The sequence below is a fragment of the Chlorocebus sabaeus genome, chromosome 2, assembly GCF_047675955.1.
Source record: "Chlorocebus sabaeus isolate Y175 chromosome 2, mChlSab1.0.hap1, whole genome shotgun sequence".
NCBI lineage: Eukaryota > Metazoa > Chordata > Mammalia > Primates > Cercopithecidae > Chlorocebus > Chlorocebus sabaeus.
This window is the reverse complement of record NC_132905.1, coordinates 14,125,058-14,151,062: the sequence shown is the minus strand read 5'-3', so window position 1 is coordinate 14,151,062 and position 26,005 is coordinate 14,125,058. Positions and strand designations below refer to the sequence as shown.

General features: G+C 51.5%; 1 protein-coding gene across 1 annotated transcript; it reads left to right on the top strand.

Annotated features, from left to right (window-relative positions):
* Nucleotides 1–5,756: 5,756 nt before the first annotated feature.
* On the top strand, nucleotides 5,757–11,487 carry SNAI1 (snail family transcriptional repressor 1). The gene is made up of 3 exons (XM_008014341.3): nucleotides 5,757–5,918; nucleotides 6,603–7,130; nucleotides 10,470–11,487. Exons 1-3 carry the CDS (start codon nucleotides 5,837–5,839, stop codon nucleotides 10,652–10,654), a joined length of 795 nt encoding a protein of 264 aa, XP_008012532.1. The 5' UTR covers nucleotides 5,757–5,836; the 3' UTR covers nucleotides 10,655–11,487.
* Nucleotides 11,488–26,005: the final 14,518 nt, after the last annotated feature.

The following is a 26,005-nucleotide window of genomic DNA, read 5'->3' as shown; positions in this document are numbered from 1 at the left end:
ATGGCAAAACCTCAGCTCTACAAAAAAAAAAAGAAATAAAAACTGCAAAAGACAATTAGCCGGATGTGACGCCTCGCACCTGTAGTCCCAGCTACCCTGGAGGCTGATGTGGGAGGATCACTTGAGCCTAGGAGGCGGTGGTTGCAGTGAGTAGGAATTGTGCCATGGCACTCCAGCCTGGGTGACAGAGTGAGACTGTCTCAAAAAATAAAAAATAGACAGGGTCAGGTGTGGTGGCTCATGCCTGTAGGCCTGTAGTCCTAGCTGCTCAGGAGGCTGAGGTAGGAGAATCACTTTAGCCCAGGAGATGGAGGCTGCAGTGAGTTATCATGCCACTGCACTCCAGCCTGGGCAACACAGCGAGACCCTGTCTCAAAAAACAAAAAGACAATACTCTGTGTTGGGCAACTTTCGAAAAGGGGCCCTCAACTCCCTGCTAGTGGGAGTATAATTCAGTTTAATCTTTTTGGATGACATTTGGACAAATGTATCAACATTTTATATAACATACCATTTGATCTGGAGTGCAACGGCGTGTGTAGAGGGCATTCATTGAAATTGCCATATTATTGGTAGTAGCCAATACATTGCAATCTAACCTAAATGCCCATCATGAGTCTTCTCATTAGGTAAATTGTGATTGTGGTAAAATCCATACAATGAATAGTCTGCACCCCTGCAGAAAATTAAGGGAGCTGCGTGTAATGATATGGAATGATTTTCAAAACAATGAATATTGTTACAGCATTACCCATGTAATGACGATTCAAAAGACAAAAAATGTTGTTATAGCAAGGTGTAGGTTAGTGTGGAGGTTCCTATCTGTAATACATAAAGGGTTGTACATATATATTTATTTTATTTTAATTATTTTTTTTTTGTTGAGACGGAGTCTTGCTCTGTCCCCCAGGCTGTAGTGCAGCGATCTTGGCTGGTTGCAAGCTCCGCCTCCCGGGTTCATGCCATTCTCCTGCCTCAGCCTCCCGAGTATCTGGGACTACAGGCACCCGCCACCATGCCCGGCTATATGTTTTTAAAAATACAGGATCTCACTTTGTTGCCCAGGCTGGAGTCCAGTGGTGCTTTCTTGGCTCATGGCCGCCTCTACCTCCCAGGCTCAAGTGATCCTCCCACCTCAGCCTCCCGAGTAGCTGGTACGACCGGCATGTAACCTGCCTGTTTTTTTTTTTTGTTTGTTTGTTTTTTTGAGACAGGGTCTTGCTACGTTGCCCGGGCTTGTCTCAAATTTCTGGGCTCAAGTGATCCTCCTACCTTGGCCTCCCAAAGCGCTGGGATTACAGGTGTGAACCACCACGCACTGCCCCTGCATATATTAATATATACATAGGCCATCCCTGGAAGGTCATACAAGACACTGGTTGTTTTTTTGTTTGTTTGTTTTGTTTTTTTTGAGACGGAGTCTCACTCTGTCGCCCAGACGGGAGTGCAGTGGCCGGATCTCAGCTCACTGCAAGCTCCGCCTCCCGGGTTTACACCATTTTCCTGCCTCACCCTCCCGAGTAGCTGGGACTACAGGCGCCCGCCACCTCGCCCGGCTAGTTTTTTTGTATTTTTAGTAAACATGGGGTTTCACCGTGTTCGCCAGGATGGTCTCGATCTCCTGACCTCGTGATCCGCCCATCTCGGCCCCCCAAAGTGCTGGGATTACAGGCTTGAGCCACCGCGCCCGGCCTAAGACACTGGTTTTAAAAAAAAAAAAAAAGGTTGCTCTGGGGAGGGAAAAGGAGGTTTGGAATGGAGGGAGACTCTTCTTTTAGTTGGGTAATTGTAAATCACATTATTTAGCTATTGGTTTTATTTCTAGTGGGAGATTGGCACCTGCAGAAAATGGAGGCGTCTATTCAAATGTATCTTCCTTCCAGAAGCCTTTCGTGGGCACACTAGGTATTCCCAGATTGCCCCCCCCCCCCGCAGTCGTATCAGCCTTCATCTCCGTGAAAGGCGCGTACCCCCTGCACCCCGCGACGATTGCAGGGAGGCGCGTTGGCCAGCAGAGGGCGCCAGAGGACCGTGCCCCGGGCCTGGGGCGGGACCCCTTGTGCAGGGAGCTGGGGAGGACACCTGGGCCGCAGATGTCGCCCATTTCCGGGAGGACCTGACACCACAGTATCAAAAGTGTCACCTCGCCTTCCCCTGCAAACGGAGCTGATCCGCGGCCGAGAGGCCTGGCCCGCAGCCTCCTCTTACCTCGTGGTCTCCAACGCCTGCAGGAGGGAGTGGGACAAGGGCGGGCCTGGAAGGGGCGGCGGGGACAATTCGATCCCATATGAGGAATGCCCCTCCCCTCTGCGTTGCCTCCCACCCCCATGCCCCGCGCAGGTGCCCGACCACTGAAGGAAAGTGGAAAGCGGGAGGCCCAGGCAGTGGCTACCTGCAAGTACTTGATTGAGCCCCTACTATGTGCTTTGAAGAAAACAGAATAAGGCAATGACGGTGGGCTGGGCACCGTAGCTCACTCCTATAATCCCACCAATTTGGAGGCTAAGGTGGGAGGATCAATTGAGCCGCAGAGTTTGAGACCAGCCTGGGCAACATAGCAGGACCCCATCTCTACAAAAAATAAATTACCCAGGCATGGTAGCGCGTCTCAGTGAAAAAGGGGAAAAAAAGAAAACAGAAGGTGGGTGCTGGGGCAGGGGTGGGTCCTATTTTGGCTAGGGTGATCAGGGAAGACTCCCCTGAGGAAGTGACTTATATTTTTTGTGTTAAATATATTATTCATACCTAAAAGTGTTTAAATTGTCTCGGTACACTGAATGTCATGAAGATATGGTAAAATAAAGTCTATGTACAGCAGAAAGACTAACAATAAAGATCCCTCCCTGCCTAGGAAACAGATCATTACCAAAATTCTAGAAACTTCATGCACAGCCTGTTCTTGCCTCCCCTCCTCACCAGACACTCTTCAGATTTTTGTATCAAACATTTCCTTGCAGCCAGCATAGTGGCTCACCTCTGTAATCCCAGTACTTTGGCAGGCTGAGTCCAGGAGTTCCATGCTGCAGTGAGCCATGATCGTGCCACTGCACTCCAGCGTGGGTGACAGAGCAAGACCCTGTCTCAAACACAGAACAAAAAAAAACTTCCTTGCTTTTCTTTCTAATTCTACAACCCCCACATACATCCCTAAATAATACAGGGTTTCATTTGCCTGCTTCAGAACCTCATATAAATCCAAATAACTATGCATTTGTTTGTGGCCTCTGCTGGACATTGTGTTTTTGAGATGTATCCCCGTTGCTGCATGGAGTTGTAGTTCATTTTTATTGCTGCATAGTATTCTATTACAGGATCGCACCATGGTTCATTAATCCAGTCTACTGTTTATAAACATTTGTGCTGTATCCAGTTTTGTTTGCTTTTTTTGCTATTAGGAAAGAGGGTGCAATGAATATCCTTTTTTGGGGGGAGAGGGTTTGGGCTGGACAACAGTTCTTTACCTTGCTTGGTTGCTCATTATAATCCCCAAGGGAGTTTTTTAAAATGCTGATGCCAGAGGCCCCACCCAGACTAATTAAATCAATATGTGGGTGGGGGTGGGGTGGGCCGAGGCTTAGGTGTTTTAATCCTTCCCTGTGGGGACCTAATGTGCTGCCAGAGCTGAGAACCCCTGGGATGCAGTTGGTTTGAGGACAGACTTGTCAACTGCAGCCCCTGGGATGCAGTTGGCTTGAGGACAGACAGGGAGAGGAGTCACCTGTTGCTAGCTGATGCCAAACTTTCCCAAAGTGACTCTGCCCACCGACACTCTCGCCAGCTCTCACCTCCTCATCAACTCTTGATCGTGACCAAATTTTTCCTTGTTGTCCTTCGGATGGGCGTGAAATGGCAGCTCACTGTGGCTTGAAATTGCCATTTCTCTCTTTACTAAACAAGGCTGAGCAGTTGGTAAAGTGCTGCTGAAACAAAGAATGAAAGGAAGCCAGCGTGAAGATCTAGGAGCAAAAGACGTAGGGGAGAGGAGGAGCAGCAGGTGCCAAGGTGGGAAAGGTCTGGGATGTTGGAGGAACAGAAGGAAGGGTGGGGGAGGGATCCTTGTTCATGGGGGAGGGAGAGAGGCTCAAGCCAAGGTCAGCCGGGGTCAGAGCAGCGGGGCCGAGTTGGCCGAGGAAAGGACTTTGGCTTTTACTCTGAGACAGGCGCATGGGAGGGTTTGAGCAGAGGAGGGGGTGCTCTGGCCTCACTCTGGCTTCGAGCAGAGGATCCTGATTGGAGCTAAATTGACACGGGAGGGAGAGTATTCCGCCTAATAACTGTTTCCTGGCTCTGTCCTCCACCCTACTCCCCACTCTCCAGCTAGAAACAGGGGAAGACGATTTTGTTCACGGCTGTTACATCCGGCACCAAGTGACCAAAACAGACAGTAGTTCTGTCCTTCATGTTGTTGCTGGTGGTGGTGTGGGGTGCTTATAGGTTTTTCTAGTCTTCCTTCACAGGTGGAAACAAGAACGGTGAGACCTGTGAGGTTTATTTCAGCGCTACCCCCGGGCCTGGTATGCCTCCCAGGGAAGCTGGGGTGGGGGTGCAGCTGCCCCTCACCTGGGCCCACCCCACATGCATTCAGTCAGGGCCCCTACAGAGCAGCGTTAGAGCCTTTAGACACAGGATCGAGGATCTTCACAGCGGTGAGGAGACACGCCCGGCCTATCCCTTCTTTCTCCCGCCGGCCTACAAGGATCTTTTTCTACGAAACTCTAACCAGGTCCCTCGTCAGCTGAAAATCCTTCGGTGGCTCCCCAGTGCCTTTGAGGCAAAGTCCAACCTCCTACGAGGCCCTGGGGCACAGCACATCTGACCCCTCCGGGCCTGCCCACCCCACGCCATCCCTGGGAGCTGCTCTCTAGGAGTTACTCTGAAGCAGTTGCCACTTCTTCCCTCGGGCCTTTTCCCTTGATATTCTTCACTTCCTCTGGGAAGTCACCCCGACCCCCTGTCAGGTGACCCGCCTCTTAACGGTCGCTGCGTCCCGTCTCTCCCCCGCCAAAGCACACTTCCCTTTGCATTGTAATTGTCTGTTTACTTCGTCTGTCTCCCCCACTGGACCGGGAGCTACCCTTCGGGAGAGGCCCTGAATGTCCTGTCCGGGGTTGTGCCCTGCCCCAGGTACAGCTGGGCCCTCCGCAAACACTGGCTAAGGGAAGGAACGGACGCTCTTCGCTAGCTGGGCCAGGCTGCTTTGCAAAAAGGCCGTAGCATTTCACGCCGCCAGGAGCCACGTGCGGTGTCCGTTTCCTCGCTTCCTCCCCAGCAATGTGCGTTTCCCTCGTCAATGCCACGCTCTCCAGGCGCCAGCCGGGCGGAGGAAATTTCCGCCCCCTCCCAAGCCCGAGGCGGGGGCGGGCGTCGGAAGGTCAGGTGTCCCGGCCCGCGCGCAGCGCCAGGGGGCGTCAGAAGCGCTCCGACCACGGGGCGCTGAGCGGGTGGGCGCGCGGCGTTCTGGCGGGGTCCCACCTCGCAGGGGCCTCGCTTCGCTCGACGCCCCGCCCCGGACAGTCCCAGCACCACGGACGACCCGCGCTGCGCCTGCGAACTCCGCCTCGGAGGAGCCCCCGCCCGGGCTCCCAGCGCCACGCGGCGCGAGCCCGGCCAGCCCCCGGCGCACCTGCTCGGGGAGTGGCCTTCGGCGGAGACGGGCCTCCGATTGGCGCGGAGGTGACAAAGGGGCGTGGCAGATGAGGCCCCTCCCCTCCCACCCCCTTGGAGTATTTAAGGGAGTTGGCGGCGCTGCTGCACTCATTGCGCCGCGGACCGGCCTTGTGAGTGGTACCTCAGCGCTGCTCCTGCGCGACTCGGCGACCCCAGTGCCTCGGCCACCATGCCGCGCTCTTTCCTCGTCAGGAAGCCCTCCGACCCCAATCGGAAGCCTAACTACAGCGAGCTGCAGGACTCTAATCCAGGTGTGTTGGAGGGGTGCTGGGCTCCAGGAGGTTTGGGGGAGACAGGCGAAGGCTGCGTGGGGGCCACCTGAGGGAGGCGGCCTCTCTGAGCCAGGATCGAGTCACAGGGTGTTTTGTGGAGCATTGCGGGTTCGGGCTCGGGAGACCGGGCAGGTGGGTCCCCAGTCCCGGGGATCGGTCTGGGTGGTTGGGGGAGTGCTGTGTAGAGAGCAGGGGTCTTGCGCTTGGGTGGCCTGTGTAGCCGGCGAGAGGCGAGGAGCTCCGCGAGAGTGGGAGAGGAGGCCTGTGTCAGGAAGGCCCTCTGGACGCTGCTGGGGAGAGTCCGGAGTCCAGAGGGTTGAGGGGAGGGGTGAGGAGACGAGATGTGTGTGAGGAGGGGGATTGGGGCAGGGTGGTGGCTCCAGGGCTGGGGTGATGGGGTTCTGGCCCCAGGCTGGGGACTTGGGACTTAGGAGAGGGAGATCTGGAAATGACCCCCTTCAACTGGGGGTCCTACCTGTGAGAGACTCAGATTGGGTGACCTGGGCCAGGAGGGCAGGAACCTGGTCTGTCCTGTGGATCATTTTTTTGATCTAATTATGTGTTGAGAATCAGCCCTACCCAGCCCCTGGCCAGCGGTGGGCTCATGTTTGTTGATTGAGTGAATGATTTAATTAACGCCTGACTCTGCTTTTTCTCTCTCAGAGTTTACCTTCCAGCAGCCCTACGACCAGGCCCACCTGCTGGCAGCCATCCCACCTCCAGAGATCCTCAACCCCACCGCCTCGCTGCCAATGCTCATCTGGGACTCTGTCCTGGCGCCCCAAGCCCAGCCAATTGCCTGGGCCTCCCTTCGGCCCCAGGAGAGTCCCAGGGCGGCAGAGCTGACCTCCCTGTCGGACGAGGACAGTGGGAAAGGCTCCCAGCCTCCCAGCCCACCCTCACCGGCTACTTCATCCTTCTCCTCTACTTCAGCCTCTTCCTTGGAGGCTGAGGCCTATGCTGCCTTCCCAGGCTTGGGCCAAGTGCCCAAGCAGCTGGCCCAGCTCTCTGAGGCCAAGGATCTCCAGTCTCGAAAGGCCTTCAACTGCAAATACTGCAACAAGGAATACCTCAGCCTGGGTGCCCTCAAGATGCACATCCGAAGCCACACGCTGCCCTGCGTCTGCGGAACCTGCGGGAAGGCCTTCTCCAGGCCCTGGCTGCTACAAGGCCATGTCCGGACCCACACTGGTAAGTGCCCCTCCAGGCGCCCCCACCGTTGCTTTCTGTGGCAGCTTTTGTGAATCTGGACTTGCTGTTCTCATTCGCAAAGTTGTGGACACTGAGGCCCCGAGTACCCTAACTTCTAGCTCAAGTTCAGGGGCCTGGCTCTCTGGAAATGTTTGGCAGAAACGTTCCTTCATCAGCTAAGCAGATGGGCAAAGCGGACACCTTCCCAATCCCTGCAGCCTGTTTCTCAGCCAAATGGGCTGGAGCTGGATATCGGAAAGGTGCAACCAACACCTTGCTGTGGGGGCCACAGGTGTGAAGGGGCCCACCCAGCCCCACCCTCTCCCGGTCCGCCCCCTCCCTAGCCAGACAGGATGTTGTCAGACCCCCCACCTGGCTCTGAATCCTTTGAGAACTTTCTCAAAGCTTAGGCTGATGTTTCACTTCTGTGAGCCTCATTTTCTCTGTCTTTCAGATGGGCATGAGGACAGCTTGTGGGGTTTCTGTACAGGCTAAACGCAGGAATGCATGTGGGAATCACCTGGCAAAGTGCCGGGTACCTGCTAAACTGTCACAAAAATGGTTCCTTGGCATTTGCTCTGCTTCCCTGCTGTGTGACTTTGGGCAAGCAACTTAACCTTTCTGAGACTCGGGAGAATTATGTTGGCATATGTTTTAGAGAGTGGCTGTAAAGGTGGCTAATCACTTTATAGTATTTATACTATTTATTATACCCGAATAGTTCTCAGGTCGGCTTCCCCACCCCAACTCAATCCTAGCACACAGACCAGGAAACAGCGATTTTAGGGCAGAAAACAACAATCACGTCTTTCGAAAATGTACTAAATATGTAGAAAACTTTCTGGACATGGAGAAAAGGTAGAACTTTTTAGAACTTGAACGGTGGCAGCCACTGTGCCTGGAGCTGCTCTTTGGAGAGTGACAGTTGAGGGAGAAGATTCCACAGGGTTCAAGCTGGCCAGGTTCTACCATTCCTGGCCCGGCGCCTGACCTCTGAGCAGTGAGGGTCAGTGAGGTATCTGGGAGGACTGGCATTTCGCGGGCTTTATTGGCATCTTATTCGACTAAGGCTACCCATTTCTTTTCCTTCCTGCACCAGTAGCCCTGATTTTAACATGTAAAGGTCCAACTGCTGGCCTGCCCAGCTCACAGGGCTCTATTTTGGGAGATTTGAACCCCTCAGGATGCTGCTCTCCTGCCTGCCTCTCTCACCTCCCATCCGGACATTATTTTAATGTAAAGGCATGGCTGAGGCACAGAAATCCCCTTGAAATGTATCATTTCGGTCCTCATTGACTCCCATTGTGTGCCTTAATGGTGGGCCCAGTGGGTGGGGGCTGGGAGGGGTGGAGCAGGTGCATGGGGCAGGGGTGCCCAGCACCTGTTCCAGTCGCAGCTGCTGGTGCACTGCGTGGCAGGCCCCTTTAATCCGGGGGTATCGCATGTACAGTGCCCCCCTCGGCGCCCTTTGTCCCCGCCGGCCTGGTGCCGATTTCACACTTGCCAGGAGTACCATGAAGGCGTCTGGGGGGCGAGGGATCTGAGGAGTGGGGGTCTGTGCCTCCTGCATATGCGTGCAGCCCCCGCCCCCAGCCCATCATGTCCTAGAATGTCTCCTTCCCCTTTTGTTCGGGTTTGTGTCTCATCACACTTAGAGCACTTACTGTGCAGGAGGTAGTTCTCGGGACTTCACCAACAGCCCTGGGAAGGGGGTGGGGGGTGCCGTCGTAACTCCAGTCTTACAAATGGACTCCAGCCCCTTTTCCAGATCTCTAGAGTCAGCCCTTAGTTCACAAGGGTGAACTTACCCTTCTCATTCACATGAAGACTTAGAATGCAATCAGCAAACCCTTCAGGCCTGGCGTGGGGAGGCTGCTGAGTAATGGCAGAGTGGAGTAGTGCTCAGGCACCCCTCCCCCAGTCCTCTGTGTCCCCCACCCTTTGGAGTGGCGAGTTTCCATTTCTGCCCCCATGAGAGTGAGTCCAGCTCTCAGGTGCTCCGTAAGTCCCTATGGAATGCATGGGTCCCATTGGAATCATTCTCTGGACTCCCTCCTACCCTGGTAGCTCAGTGTAGCACCCTAGGCACCCAGGAGGTGATGGTGATGGAATGAATTCACTCTCAGCTCTTAAATTCCATCCAGCGCTGGGATTTCACAGACAGGCCCTGGCCTTGCAGGCATGTCAGACTGGGCGTGAGGGGATTGGAGAATTGCATATTTTTTAAAGAGATTATCCAGTATTATAGAGTAGTGTCTAGCACATAGTAGGAGATCAATAGATTTAAAAAAAAATTATAGACAGGGTCTTGCTTTATTGCCTAGACTTGTCTCAAACTCCTGGCTTCAAGCAGTCCTCCTGCCTCACTCGGCCTCCCAGAGTGATGGGATTACAGGCGTGAGCCACCACACCCGGCTTCAATAGATTTTTGTTTAATGAGTTACTGTTATGACCTTTTATGTGGAAAATGCTGCATCCCCTAGAAAAAAACAAACAGCATTATTGGTGTTTTTGGAACTGTAGCCTTTTGGTTGGAGCAGGGATTATTACAAGGCATGAGTGAGGGGCAGACTCCTCTGAGGCCTTTTTAATTTTTAAAGCAGACTTAATTATTCTCTAAGGGCTCATTGAGGACTTACTGGGTACCCAGCTCCATATGCAAGACTTTTTCCGACACAACCTTGGCCAGGCAGATGGTGTGTCAGAGGCACAGGTTTCTGTAGCATCTTCGGTGTTAGAAAGGGGCCCAGGCCCTGGGCTGGGGTTTAGAATGGACTCAAAGAAGGCCCCTGCCCTCATGGGACTCAGCCTGATTGGAGAACAGACAAGGAGATTTGGGATTACAGCACGGGAGGTGGGGTAGTGAGGAAAGCAGGCTGCTGGCCCAGCCCCAGGAGTGGCCTAACCAGCTTGGAGATGGGGGTGGGGAGGCCTCTTAAGGCTGACTCTGGCTTTGGCCCCGATAAGTGACAGTAGGACGAATCAGTAAAGATGTTCGGTCATCGCTGACCACTTCGCACATCTCTGCGGGATGTGGATGAGTACTGTGCCCTACCTTCTGTCACTTACCAACCCCTATGAGTGGGGGATGGATAGCCCGATTTTACAGGTGGAAAAATGGAGGCTCAGAGAAGCCAGACAGTTTGCCCAGAGTTGCACAGTGGGGAAGCAGCAGAGCTCCGTCAGGTCCCAGCCTTTGGACTCTGGCTGCGTGTTTGAGGCCTGACTTTCCTGGGATGGTGGGATTCTTTCGGGGTTTAGGGTATGCGGGGAGGGATTCCCATCACTGCCAGCTGTTGTCCCACGGCTCATTCGGCCTTTCTGGCATTCTCTCCCCAGGCGAGAAGCCCTTCTCCTGTCCCCACTGCAGTCGTGCCTTCGCTGACCGCTCCAACCTGCGGGCCCACCTCCAGACCCACTCGGATGTCAAGAAGTACCAATGCCAGGCGTGTGCTCGGACCTTCTCCCGAATGTCCCTGCTCCACAAGCACCAAGAGTCTGGCTGCTCAGGATGTCCCCGCTGACCCTTGAGGCTCCCTCTTCCTCTCCATACCTGCCCCCTGCCCGACAGCCTCCCCCAATCCAGCAGGAAGGACCGACCCCACGTCCTTCTCACTGCCATGGAATTCCCTCCTGAGTGCCCCACTTCTGGCTACATCAGCCCCACAGGACCTTGAAGACCATTTTCTCTGCCTGGGTCCCTCAGTGGGCTCTGGAGGAGGCCTTCCCGTGGCCTTTTCTGTGGAGAGAGGGCAGCTGGCAGCCCCAGCCCCCGGGGGATTCCTGAGCTGGCCTTTCTGCGTGGGTTTTTGTATCCAGAGCTGTTTGGATACAGCTGCTTTGAGCTACGGGACAAAGGCCGACAGACTCACTGGGAAGCTCTCACCCCACTCAGGGGACCCCACTCCCCTCACACACACCCCCCCACAAGGAACCCTCAGGCCACCCTCCACGAGGTGTGACTAACTATGCAATAATCCACCCCCAGGTGCAGCCCCGGGCCCTGCGGAGGCGGTGGCAGACTAGAGTCTGAGATGCCCCAAGCCCGGGCAGCTATTTCAGCCTCCTGTTTGGCGGGGTGGCACCTGTTTCCCGGGCAATTTAACAGTGTCTCAAAAGGGACTGTGAGTAATGGCTGTCACTTGTCGGGGGCCCAAGTGGGGTGCTCTGGTCTGACCGATGTGTCTCCCAGAACTATTTTGGGGGCCCGACAGGTGGGCCTGGGAGGAAGATGTTTACATTTTTAAAGGTACACTGGTATTTATATTTCAAACATTTTGTATCAAGGGAACGTTTTGTATAGTTATATGTACAGTTTATTGATATTCAATAAAGCAGTTAATTTATATATTGAAAAGAGTCTGGTGTAATAGAGGAGTGGGTATTTTAAAAGGTCTTTGGTAAGGGAGGAGGAGACAGGAATTCCTGAAGCTTAGATATTTCTGACGCAGCCTTAAATCTTGTCTTTGGAAACATCACAGAGCTTTGGAGTCCTGCGTGTTCTGTCTGCTGGTGTTTGGGTGAGCCAGCAGCATCCATACGAGCTCTTCACTATACACTGTGGCTCTTGTTCACTTTCTCATTCTTGAATTTTGAAACCGATTTGGCGCATGGGGTACAAAGCTGGCTTCCTGGGTCTTATCAGCTAGGCAGGCTGCAAAGCTCTGCCCCAGCACTGCAGGTCTTTTGGGGCCGCTTCCCCCAGATGCGAGTGGAATGCGACCAAGGAGACAGAGGATGTCCTTCCTGTTTCCAAGGGCTCCCGGCCCCCTCGGGCCTCCTTGTCAGTCCCACACCTCCGTCTTGCTGCTGGGTACCAAATGGCCTTTGATGCAAGGAAATTGGCTGGCTGGAGCCAGGAGGGTGAGAAGCCAGGCCAAAGGGTAGGGGTCACTCAGCTTCCTGCTCCGAGGACTGCGGGACGGTCAGCTTGCGTCCTGGGCTAGGGTAATTCACTCCCCGCCGGCCGGGCCAACAGTGGTGACCTCACCACTGGGGGCCTCCTGGGGCCAGGAGAAAATGAGTGTCCTTTTTGAACACAAAAGGTGCTGGAGGTGCCAGTTTCCTGCGAGGAGCTGAGGCGTCCCGGAGCTTCGGAGCCCCGGAGTCAGGCTGGGGGTGGGGGGAGCTTCATGTTCCAAAGGAGAGATGATTCTTTCTTCTAAACAGGAAATGGTGACCCGCAGGCCGGGAGCAGCCCTTAATGACTTGCAGCTTTCCTCCCAAAAGGAAAAAAAAAACGTTCTCTAACAATCGCCAAATTGTGGCCTGCCTCCCTGAAGGGAAGTTAGGGAGTTGGGGGGATGGGGATTGGGCATCCATGAGCTGAAGGCCTACTGTGTCCTGGGTCCCTGCGGGTCCCTCTAGGTCGTCTCCATCCACCCACAGTAGGTGCTGACTCTGAGTGAATGATTTCATGACTTCACATAATCCCTGGGGGTTGGGCCTCCGGAAAATGAGGCACAGAGGTGGGCTTGCCTGAGGTCATCAAGCCCCGCCCTCAGGTCATCCTGGGAGTTAGGTAGGCTGGGCTCATGCCCCCGACTCTCAGGGCACTTGGAGCAAGGCTCTCTCCCTCTGAGGGCCCCAGTTTCTGCCTGTATAAAACGGGGTGACAGTAGTGCCTTCCTCTCGGAGACTGTACAGAGGCATTCATTCATTCAGGGGTTTCGAGGGCACCATGTGTGCCAGGCTCTGTTCCAGGCCCTGGGGTTACAGCCGTGAACAAGATAGGCCATCCCTGCGCTCATGGGACGTATGTTCTGGTTGGGGAGAGAGAAAACAAACAAGCGATTAAATAAACAAGCCGCTTTTCTACAGCGATGGTGCCGGGACAGAATGAAAGAGTGCCAGGCACTAGAGAACAACGGGGTGGGGCTCCCCAGGCCAAGGCGGTGAGAGCCCTGAAAGAACTGAATTCCGGCCTGGACCTGAAGAAGGAGAAAGATGCCGGCAGGGGAGGATCTGGGGGAGGGAATAGCAAGCCTGCTGGAATGTGCTGCCCCCATGAGAAAGACCAGGATGGTGGAGGGACTGGGAAGACAGGGTGGGAGAGGAGAGTGGGCCCAGCTCTGCAGAACTTGTGGTGCTAAGCAGGTGGGAATTTTGTCTAAGCCCCTAGGGCAGCCACTGGAGCTCTAAAGCAGGCTGGTGCTGAGGCCTGCTGTACCTTTCCTTCGAAGATCTCCCTGGCTGCTGGGAAGAATGGATCTCAGGGGTCCAGGAGAAGAAAGACAAAGGCAGGGAGACCATGAGAAAGCCAGAGGGGGTCAGACACCCTGGCTCATGCCTGTAATCCCAGCAATTTGGGAGGCCGAGACAGGCCTCACCTGAGGCTAGGGGTTCGAGACCAGCCTGGCTAACATGGCAAAAACACGTCTCTACTAAAATACAAAAATTAGCCGGGTGTGGTGGCATATGCCTGTAGTCCCAGCTACTTGGGAAGCTGAGGCAGGAGAATCGCTTGAGGTCAGGAGGCTGAGGTTGCAGTGAGCTGAGATCGCGCCACTGCACTCCAGCCTGGGCCACAGAACGAGACCTTGTCTCAAAAAAAAAAAAAAAAAAAAAGGCCAGAGGGGAGGGAGGGAGGAGTGGGAGGGAGGATGGTGGCCTGGCTCAGGGTGTTGGTGGCCTTGGAGATGAAGCCTGTATTTAAGAAACTTGTGGCAGTTGTGGCCACCCAGCCCATGGCGCAGCACACCTGAGCCCTAGTGGGTGAGAGTTATTTAGTAGTAGTATCTGGGGAAGCTGGGCATGATGGTTCACATGTGTGTAGTCCCAGCTATTTGGAGGCTGAAAGGTGAGGATCGCTGGAGCCCAGGAGTCCAAAGCCAGCCTGGACAACGCAGTGAGATATCATCTCTACAAAAAAATTTAAAAACTGGCCAGGCGAGGTGGCTTACGCCTGTAATCCCAGCACTTTGGGAGGCCAGGGTGGGGCAGATCACTTGAGGTCAGGAGTTCGAGACCAGCCTGGCCAACATGGCGAAACCCCATCTCTACTAAAAATACAAAAATTAGCTGGGTGTGGTATCACACCTGTAATCCCAACTACTTGAGAGGCTGAGCATGAGAATTGCTTGAACTCAGGAGGCAGAGATTGCAGTAAGCTGAGATCGTGCCACTGCACTCCAGCCTGGGCTACAGAGTAAGACTCCGTCTCAACAACAACAACAACAAAAAAAAAGCCAGGCTTGGTGGAGTGCACCACCAAGGGGATGTTGGATCTAGTAGGGGTAGATACTATGAAGCTGAAAAAAGAATGGGGAGAGCCTCTATATTCTGATCCAGAGCAAACCCCAGATCACTAAACGAAAATGAAATCACCGGCAGATGTGCTCCCTTCTGTGGGCAGAAGAGGGGTGAAAATCATCAACACGTGGTTCATTCTTGTTTGTATTTGCATACGGAGACTCTGGAAGTTAGGACAATATACTAACAAAAGTGGTTCCCTAGGGGGTTGCAGGAGGTGGGACTGGGGTGGATAAAGACTGGAGGGAGGGAGGAAAGGAGCCATCTTTTAAAGATTTTTAAGACGTTTTACTTCGAAATAATTGCAACCTGACAGAAATTGCAAGAAACAGTAAACTGGAATCATTCATTCAGATTCTTCAATATGTTAACATTTTCTCATGTATATATCTTCCCTCTCTCCCTAGACATACACACATTATTTAGTTCTGAACCATTTGAATTTTTTTTTTTTTCAGATGGAGTCTCACTCTGTCACCCCGGCTGGAGCGCAATGGCGCAACCTCGGCTCACTGCAACCTCCGCCTCCTGGGTTCAAGCGATTCTTATGCCTCAGCCTCCTGAGTGACTGGAATTACAGGCATGCGCCACCATGCCCGGCTAATTTTTGTGTTTTTAGTAGAGACAGAATTTCACCATGTTGGCCAGGCTGATCTCGAACTTATGGTCTCAAGTGATCCGCCCACCTCAGCCTCCCAAAGTGCTGGGATTACAGGTGTAAGCCACCATGCCCGGCCTGAACCATATGAGAGTAAGTTATAGACACAATACCCCTTCACTGCTAAATATTTAAGCTGTTTCCTAAGGATAAGGACATTCTCCCATAGTTTCATGATCAAAATTAGGAAATTTAACATTGGTGCAATGCTACTCTGTAATCCATAGTCATGATCATATTTCTGCATGTGTCCTAGTGATGTCTTTCACAGAATTTTGTGGGGTGTAGTTGGAGGGGAAATGACCAGGATGCAATGCTAGGATCACACACTGCATTCACTTGTCCTGACTCTTTTATGTATTAATTTAATTTTTTTTTTTTCTAATAGTACAAGGTCTCACTCTGTTGCCCAGGCTGGTCACAAACCCTTGTGGGTTCAAGCAATCCGCCCACCTCAGTCTCCCAAAGTGCTGGGATTACAGACGTGCCCAGTTACTTGTCCTGACTCTTATTTATTTATTTATTTAAGACAGAGTTTCGCTCTTGTTGCCCAGGCTGGAGTGCAATGGCACGATCTCGACTCACCGCTCCACCTCCCAGGTTCAAGCGATTCTCCTGCCTCAGCCTCCTGAGTAGCTGGGATTACAGGCATGTGCCACCACGCCTGGCTAATTTTGTATTTTTAGTAGAGATGGGGTTTCTCCATGTTAGTCAGGCTGGTCTCGAACTCCTGACCTCAGGTGATCTGCTTGCCTTGGCCTCCCAAAGTGCTGGGATTACAGGCATGAGCCACTGCGCCCTGCCTGTCCTGATTCTTTAATCTCTTTTTTCCCAAGGCAGCTCCTCAGCCTTTCTTTGTCTTTCACAACATTGACATTTTTTGAAGAGTACAGGCCAGCTGTTTTGTTTAATGCCCTCCAGTTTTTTTCCTGATGTTTCCTCATAATTACATTTGGGATATGCACTTTGGGCAGAACCACAGCAGCAGCACATGTCTTGTTTGGTGCAAGGTGTCATGAAGCACCTGAGGTCAGCTCATCCCAGACTGACATCAACTTTGACTGCTTGCTTAAGGTGGTGCCCGCCAGGTCCCTCCTTGCTGAAGTTCCTCTTTTTCCCTTTGCACTCAATCTGTATCTTGTGAGGAAATACTTGGAGACCATGTGATGCCTCCAAGTAGCTCCTCACAAGATACGGAAAGGACCATGTGATCCTATGATGCCTCAAACTTCCATCCACAAGTTTCATCCCTTTCAGGTTCTTTTTGCCTAAATCAATTACATGTTACGATGGTAGTTACCAAATGGTGATTTTCTAACCCCATCATTCCTTCTACTTTACTGGCTGGCTTTCTCCTGCAGGACTTCCCCTCTGTCGAGGCAGCGGCTTAGAGCTGTCGGGTTGGGAGAAATGGGGCCAGGAGCAGCAGGATCTGGCCAGGCCATTAGATGCTCCCCGGGGATTTTCTTTAAAACAAGTCCAGGAAATAAAATGGCTATAAAGCCAGTCTCCATGCAAGTGTCAAGGCAGGCAGGTCTGGGGCCAAGGCCATCTCTGGGCACATCTGGGCTGCATTAGTGACCTGGTGGCTACTTATGAATATCCTCTGAGCTGGGACGAGCGTCTCCTGGTAGACAGGGATCAGGACTGTCCTTGTTCTTCTTTGCTTTCGAAGTGTTATTTTTTCTGTTTTCTTTTCTTTCTTCTTCTTCTTCTTTTTTTTTTTTTTTTTTTTTGAGACAGAGTGTCACTCTGTCACCCAGGCTGGAGTGTAGTGGCTCAGTCTCGGCTCACTACAGGTCTAACCTCCTGGGCTCAAGAGATCCTCCCAGTTCAGCCTCCTGAGTAGCTGGGACTAAACGCACATGCCATCGTACCCGCCTAATTTTTGTGTTTCTTGCAGAGATGTAGTTTGATCATGTTGCCCAGGCTAGTCTTCTGGACTCAAGCTATCCTCTCACCTCAGCTTCCCAAAATGCTGGGATTACAGTCATGAGCCACCACTCCTGGCCCAAATTGCCAGTTTCATGAATGTTACAGGAATGTATTCCCTCCTTTAAAAGAGTGAGAAGGTGACATGTGAAGCTCAAGTGGCATGTGATCAACACTCTCTATCCTTATGCCTTTACTGTCCCAGCATGACACCATGGAGATCTTGGTTTACATCTTTGTTAGTTAAAAAGATGAGCAACTATATTTCTTTTATTTATTTATTTATTTATTTATTTTGAGACAGAGTCTCGCTCTGTTGCCCAGGCTGGAGTGCAGTGGCGTGATCTCAGCTCATTGCAACCTCTGCCTCCCGGGTTCAAGTGATTCTCCTGCCTCAGCCTCCGAGTAGCTGGGATTACAGATGCCCCCCATCATGCCCCGCTAATTTTTGCATTTTTAGTAAAGACAGGGTTTCACCATGTTGGCCAGGCTGGTCTTGAACTCCTAACCTCAGGTGATCCACCTGCCTCGGCCTCACAGAGTGCTGGGATTATAGGTGTGAGCCACTGCGCCCAGCCAAAAAAAAAAAAAAAAAAAAAAAAAATGAGCAAATACATTCCCATGCATACACAGCTCCATCTCACATACCTGGTTCCACAAGGGCCTCCACCACCTCTGCCTCATCCCTTTCACCACCCCCCTCACTCCTTCCAGTGCACCAGGCTCACTGCTCCCTCAGGGCCTTTGCACTGCCACTCCCTCTGCCACGAATACTGCCCCAGAGAGCCACATGGCCACTCACCTCCCATCCCTCTCCATTTCATTCCAACCCCTTTCCTTGTTGTTATTTTCTCCATGTGACCAAACACTCATTTCCCTGTTCAGAGTTTCTCTGCTGACTGTCTTCCCTCACCAGAACGTCAGCTCCGTGCAGGTGGAAATTTTGTCTGCTTTTTTCACTGTGCAGTGATCCCTGGAGTCCTGTTCACATGTGGGAGGCACACGCTCAGTGAAACATTGCTGAAGGAATGATGAATGAGTTGACGTGTGCCTCTCAGAAACACTGTGTGCTCACCATTCTTTTTTCTTTTTCTTTTTTTTTGAGATGAAATCTCCCTCTGTGGCCCAGGCTGGAGTGCAGTAGTGCAATCCCAGCTCACTGCAACCTCCGTGTACCGGGTTCAAGCGATTCTCCTGCCTCAGCCTTCCAGGTAGCTGGGTTTACAGGTGCCTGCCATCACACCTAATATTTTTTTTTTTTTTTTTTTTTTTTTTTGTCTTTTTAGTAGAGATAGGGTTTCCCCATGCTGGCCAGGCTGACCTCGAACTCCTGACCTCAGGTGATCCACCTGCCTCAGCCTCCCAAAGTGCTGGGATTACAGGCGTGAGCCACCTCACCCAGCTTTTTTTTTTTTTTTTTGAGGCAGAGTCTCACTCTGTCACCCAGGCTGGAGTGCAGTGGCTCGATCTCAGCTCACTGCAATCTCTGCCTCTTGGGTCCAGATGATTCTCATGTCTCAGCCTCCCAGGTAGCTGGGATTACAGGTGTGTGTCACCAAGCTCAGCTAATTTTTTTGTATTTTTAGTAGGATGCGGTTTCACCATGCTGGCCAGGCAGATCTCGAACTCCTGGCCTCAAGTGATCTGCCCACCTCAGCCTTGCATAGTGCTGGGATTACAGGCATGAACCACTGCTCCTGGCCCATTTTGAATTTTTGTTTTTGAGTTTGTTTGGCTAGACTTCCTTCTTCTGTGAAACCCACAGTTGGGTGATATATTAGTTTCCTGTATATTAGTTTCCACACCAAATTCCCTTGAACTCTGTGGGAACAGCAGAAGTTTATTCCTTCATGGTCCTGGAGACCAGAAGCAGGACATCAAGGCATCCATGGGGCTGTGCTTCCTCCACCTAGTCTAGGGTAGACTCCTTCCTTGCCTCTTCTCTGTGTCTCCTTTTGTTTTTGAGATGGAGTCTTACTCTCTCGCCCAGACTGCTTACTGCAACCTCTGCCTCCTAGTTCAAGCAATTCTCCTGCCTCAGCCTACAGAGCAACTGGGATTATAGGCGAGTGCCACCACGCCTGGCTAATTTTTGGATTTTAGTAGAGAGAGGGTTTCACCATGTTGGCCAGGCTGGTCTTGAACTCCTGACCTCAGGTGATCTGCCCGCCTCAGCCTCCCAAAGTGCTGGGATTACAGGCGTGAGCCACTGCGCCTGGTTGGCTGTCTTTGTTTCTCTTAAGACACCAGTCATTGGACGTAGGGGCCACCCTAATCCAGGATGATCTAATCTTTACTTGATTGCATCCATGAAGATCCTATTTCCAGATAAAATCACATTCACAAGTCCTGGGAATTGACTTGAACATATCTCTGGGGTCTACAGTTCAACCCCAGGTATACCGGTGGCTACAACCAAAGGCTTGGCAAGTCTTTCTCAGGGCCTGGAATGAATTCAGGTGCACTTGTCTATTTATTTATTTGGAGGTGGTGGGGTTGGGGGGGCGGTCTCACGCTGTCGCCCAGGTGGAAGTGCAGTGGTGCAATCACAGCTCACTGTAGCCTTAAGCAGATCCAGGAACTTCTTATTATTCACTCACCAAACCCTGCAGGAGGGTCAGGAAGGTGGCCTGGAGGAGGGGGCCCTTAGGAGGAGACTTGGGAGGTGAGTAGGATTCTGCCTCTGACTCCAGGAAGAGAGAGAGCCCTAGGTCAAAGCTCCACCAAGCCCCGATTGCAGAGGTTACTGCATGAGCAGGCACCCCAGGGTTGGGTGACAGTCACAGAGGGAGAGGTCAGCTTGCATCAGGGTCAGGCCATGCGGGCCTCGGAGCGGGGAACTACAGATTTATCCTGAGGGCACTGGGGAGCCATGGGAGGGGCTGGCAGGGAGGGGACTGAGTGGGTTTACTCTGGAAAGATCCCTGGGGTCACTGTGATGGGAGCAGGTCTGGCAGCAGGAAGAGCAGGTGAGGAGGTGGCCACCGCCCTGTGGTGGTGGCAGATGAGGCGGGGTGCTGTTTGGCGACTCATGGATGAGCAGACTGAGGGAGGAGATAAGGATGATACCAGGCCTGGAGTTTTCACCAAGTGAGGGAAATAAGGACCCAGGGAAGCAAAGAGCAAACACTCAGGCAAATAAGAATGACGACGACGGTAACAGAAACGCTTCATTCCAGTTCACTACTGGATTTGCACAGATTATTTAATTTAATCCTCACCACAGCCTGAGGCAATATGGGTAAAAGAGAAGGTCCTATAAGAGAGGTTAGGGACTCTAGAGTCAAACTTCCTGGGTTCAGTCTCTGCTCCATTGCCTACCTGCTGTGTGACCTAGAGCAAGTTGTTCAACCTCTCTGAGTGTCCATTTTCTTATCTGACAAGCAGCCCCTCCTTCCTGGGGTTGTTGTACAGATTCAGTGAGTAAATACTTGTAAATTGGCCAGGCTCAGTGGCTCACACCTGTAATCCCAGCACTTGGGGAAGTGGAGGGGGGCGGATCACCTGAGGTCGGGAGTTCAAGGCCAGCCTGACCAACATGGAGAAACCCCATCTCCACTAAAAATACAAAATTAGCTGGGCGTGGTGGCACATGCCTGTAATCTCAGCTGTTCGGGAGGCTGAGGCAGGAGAATCACTGGAACCCGGGAGGCGGAGGTTGCAGTGAGCTGAGATTGTGCCATTGCACTCCAGCCTGGGCAACAAGAGAGAAACTCCGTCTCAAAAAGAAAGAAAGGAAGGGAGGGAGGGAGGGAGGGAGGAAAACTTTAAATTGCTTGCCCTCGGGCCTGGAAGAGTAAGCTTCAGTAAACAGTGGCTGTAACTGTACCCATTTTACGGATATGAAGAAAGGGCTCTGGGAGAGTAAGGAAGCTTTCCAAGTTCATCTAGAGGATAATCCTACTGTTTCAGGTACTCTGCGTCTCTTACCAAAGTCTGGGGACCTGATCTGTCCTGCAGATCCCAGGGTCTGGCATCCTGTGTCATCTCCTGGAATCCTGAGTGCCAGGACTGGGCAGTCCGGACCTGGAGGAGCCGGGAGACTTGCCATGCACACTGCCTCTTTGGGTACAGGCTGGAAGGTCCTCAGGCTAGGGGACCCAGGGCACCAAACTCAATTCTATTTAGCTGGAGCTATGGCCGGAAATGAAAGCTTTAATGAGGCTGAAAAGGTAGCAGCAAGGAGAAATGAAACCCATATGTCACTCGTGGGAGCCCTCGGGATGGGGATCCCTCAAAGAAACCCATCTTTACCCCAGGGAAAGACCCAGCACTGGGCAGGGGGCTTTCCCAAGGCTGTCAGTCTTCTGCTTGCAGGTACAAATGCCACCAATGCCTCACTTCGTGACCCTGGATGAGTCCTTGCCTTCTCCAGGCTTCACTTTGCAGGTCACCAAAATGTGCTCAACCTTTGACCCAATAACAAAATAAAAAGCACATAAACACACACATTTTACCCAGCATGTTTCAGTAGAGCAAACACCTCAACAATCTAAATGCCCAGTACAAGTGGATTGTATACGTTACCTGGAGTCCTGGTGTGTTCTGAAAACTTTGCAATTATAGATGATTATACAATCCCTAAAACATACATGGTATGTATATTTTTCTCTATTTTTTTTTGGAGACAGGGTCTTGCTCTGTCACGCAGGATGGAGTGAAATGGTGAGATCTCAGCTTACTGCAACCTTGACCTCTCGGGCTCAAGTGACCCTCCCTTCTCAGCCTCCTTAGTAGCTGGGACTACAGGTACATGCCACCATGCTTGACTAATTTTTGTATTATTATTATTTTTTTAATTTTTTAATTTTTTGTAGAGATGGGGTCTTGCCACATTGCCCAGGCTGGTCTCAAACTCCTGAGCTCAAGCAATCCTCACACCGCAGCCTCCCAAAGTGCTGGAATTACAGACGTGAGCCACCACGCCCGACCCATTATATGTATCTCATATGAACAGAGAAAGAATAAGCCTGGTACATGATTAGCAGTCCAAATGCTTTTTTTTCTTCTCGAGATGGAGTCTCCCTCTGTCGCCCAGGCTGGAGTGCAATGGTGCAATCTCGGCTCACTGCAATCTCCACCTCCCAGGTTCAAGCCATCTCCTGCTTCAGCTTCCCAAATAGCTGGGATTACAAGCTTACACCATTACACCCAACTAATTTTGGGTTTTTTTTCTTTTTTTTTTTCTGAGATGGAATCTTGCTCTGTTGCCCAGGCTAGAGTGCAATGGTATAATCTGACCTCACCACAACCTCCACCTCCTGGGTTCAAGTGATTCTCTTGCCTCAGCCTCCCCAGTAACTGGGACTACAGGCACGCACCACTATGCCCGGCTAATTTTTGTATTTTTAGTAGAGATGGGGGTTTCACTATGTTGGCCAGGCTGGCCTTGAGCTCCTGACCTCGTGATCCGCCTGCCTTGGCCTCCCAAAGTGCTGGGATTACAGGTGTGAGCCACAGTGCCCAGTCGCAAAATGTTTCTTAAACAATTAAATGAATGAACGAATGAGCGGTCAGTATTCAGTGAATATTTGTTGACAGAAAGGAAAGGAGGAAAACAAAGGAAAGAAGGATCTGGAAGGTTTGTACCCACAGTCACAGCGATTTTCTGGGAGGGGAGGCTGAGGCAATGGCGAGGAGGAGGGCATTTCCTGTGAGGTAATTTTTAACCTCTCTGTGTCTGTATTATGATAGCTTCCCTGTAGGGAGCATCTTTTAGTTCACAATCAAGCAGTCAGTAGTCCCATGGACAAACTTGATTGTCACTTGTTGCCTTGAGAAGGTGCTGACAGGCAGGAAAAGCAGTTTGCCAACCAGCCTGGAAAAACGGTATGGCCCCATTTCTTTTTTTTTTTTTTTTTTTGAGAAACAGAGTCCCACTCCGTGGCCCAGGCTGGAGTGTAGTGGCACAATCTCGGCTCACTGCAACCTCCGCCTTCTGGGTTCAAGCAATTCTCCTACCTTAGCCTCCTGAGTAGTTGCAACCACAGGTGCATGCCACTATGCCTGGCTAATGTTTGGTAGAGATAAGGTTTTACCATGGTGCTCAGCTGGTCTTGAACCCCTGAGCTCAGATGATCCATGTATCTCAGCTTCCCAAAGTGCTGGGATTGCAGGCGTGAGCCACTGCGCTTGGCCAGCGCCCCATTTCTGTAAAATTTTACCTCTACCTTTATCCATCCTTGACTTCACACAGAGGGAAGCGCCTGTCTGCCCTGGGGGTCAACAGTGGTTCTGTCTGGATAGTGGGGTGACTGGGGTTAAGTTTTCTTTTTTATAGGTCTCTGAATTTCTGTAATGAACATGCACCAGGCATGGGGTTTGGGTTTTTACAGGCTCATACCTTTAATTACAGCACTTTGGGAGGCTGAGGCGGGAGGATCCCTTAAGACTAGGAGTTCAAGGCCAGCCTAGGCAACATAACGGGACCCTGCCTCTACAAAAAATAGTAATAGCAAGGAGTACGTATTTTTCTTTCTAAACAGAAGCACACACACAGAAGAAAAACATGCAACACTTGGCAATGTCCCTGGATGTAGGGGATCTGGCACTCTGCAGTCATGGCCACCCTGTCAATCTTGAGGGCCATGGAGTGACATTTGGGTGCCCTGTGGTGCCCACCCTGAGCACTGCCAGTGAACTGAACTCATCCTCCACCTCAGTATCTATGGACAGCTCATTCTTCAACCCTGGGGGCCGCTCTTCACCCAGACCATGAATCTTCACCCAGACCACGAATCTTCACCTTGCAGGTGCTCACTGCTGTGACTCAATCATTCCAGGGAATGAGGTGGGTGGGGTGACAGCCCCTTCGAGAGAGGCGGGGACTGAGCACAGAAAAGACAAAGGACTTGTCCAAGAATGCACAGCCATTAGGTAAGCGGTGGCACCAGGTTGGTTGGTTTGTTTGTTTATTTATTTATTTATTTATTTATTTATTTATTTATTTATTTATTTATTTATTTTAAGATGGAGTTTTGCTCTTGTCGCCCAAGCTGGAGTACAGTGGCGCAATCTCGGCTCACCACAACCTCCACCTCCTGGGTTCAAGCGATTCTCCTGCCTCAGCCTCTCGGGTAGCTAAGATTACAGGCACGCACCACCACGCCTGGCTAATTTTTTTATTTTTAGTAGAGACAGGGTTTATCAGGCTGGGCACAGTGGCTCACAGTTGTAATCCCAGCATTTTGGGAGGCTGAGACAGGCAGATTACCTGAGGTCAGCAGTTCGAGACCAGCCTGACCAACATGGAGAAACCCTGTCCCTACTAAAAATACAAAATTAGCCAGGTGTGGTGGTGCATGCCTGTAATCTCAGCTACTTGGGAGGCTGAGGCAGGAGAATAGCTTGAACCCAGGAGGCAGAGGTTGCAGTGAGCCGAGATCATGCCATTGCACTCTAGCCTGGGCAACAAGAGAGAGACTCCATCTCAAAATAAATAAATAAATAAATAAATAAATAAATAAGAATAAGAGACAGGGGTTCTCCATGTTGGTCAGGCTGGTCTCGAACTCCCGACCTCAGGTGACCTGCCTGCCTCGGCCTCCCAAAGTGCTGGGATTACAGACGTGAGCCACCGCGCCTGGCTGGCACCCGGATTTTTTTTTTTTTTTTTTTTTTTTTCGAGACGGAGTCTTACTCTATCACCCAGGCTGGAGTGCAGTGGCGATCTCGGCTCACTGCAAGCTCTGCCTCCCGGGTTCATGCCATTCTCCTGCCTCAGCCTCCCGAGTAGCTGGGACTACAGGCGCCTGCCACCACACCCAGCTAATTTTTTTGTATTTTTAGTAGAGATGCGGTTTCACCGTGTTAGCCAGGATGGTCTCTATCTCCTGACCTCGTGATCCGGCTGCCTCAGCCTCCCAAGTAGCTGGGACTACAGGCACGCACTACCACACCCGGTGATTTTATTTATTTATTTATTTTGTATTTTTAGTAGAGACGGAGTTTCACCACGTTAGCCAGGCTGTTCTCAATCGCCTGACCTCGTGATCCACCCGCCTCAGCCTTCCAAAGTGCTGGGATTATAAGCGTGAGCCAACACACCCGGCCCCACACCAGGATTTAAAAAAATGGCTGTATTGAGATATAACTCACATGCCACACAATTCATCCACTTAAAGTCTACATCTGCTTAAAGGGTATTCAGTAGGCTTTAGTGTCTTCACAAGGTTGTGCAACCATCATCCCTATCTAATTCTAGAACATTGCATCACCTGAAGAGGAAACCCCGTAGCCATGAGCAGTCACTCCCCATTGCCTCCTCCTCTCAGCTCCTGGCTTTCTGTCTCTATGGCTTTGCCTATCCTAGACATTTCATAGAGATGGCATGATAGTAACGGATCATACAAGTCATCACGTGGTCCTTACTGTCTGGTTTCTCTCATGTAGCATAATGTTTCTGAGGTTCATCCATGTTGCAGTGCATAATAGAACTTCATTATTTTTGTGTCTGGATGAATACAGCACATTCTATTTGTTCATTCATCAGCTGATGGACATTTGGGTTCATAAGTGGAAACACTTTGGGGCTATTATGAAGAATGCAGCTGTGAACATTCCTGTCCAGGTTTGTGTGTGGACTACAAGCAACGTATGAGAGAGTTGAAGTTGTTCTGCATCCTTGTCAGCACTTGTCATTATCAGTTTTAATTTTTTTTTTTGAGATGGAATCTGACTGTTACTCACGCTGGAGTACAATGGTGCGACCTCAGCTGACTACAACCTCTGTCTCCCGGGTTCAAGTGATTCTCCCACCTCAGCCTCCCAAGTGGCTGGGATTACAGGCGCGTGCCACCACTCCTGGCTAATTTTTGTATTTTTAGTAGAGATGGGGTTTCGCCATGTTGGCCAAGCTGGTCTCAAACTCCTGACCTCAGGCGATCCACCTCCCTCAGCCTCCCAAAGTGCTGGGATTACAGATGTGAGACACTGCACCCGACCCAGTTTTAATGTTTTGTTTTGTTTTTGTTTTTTGGGGACAAGGTCTCATTCTGTCACCCAGGCTAAAGTGCAGGGGTATAATCACAGCTCA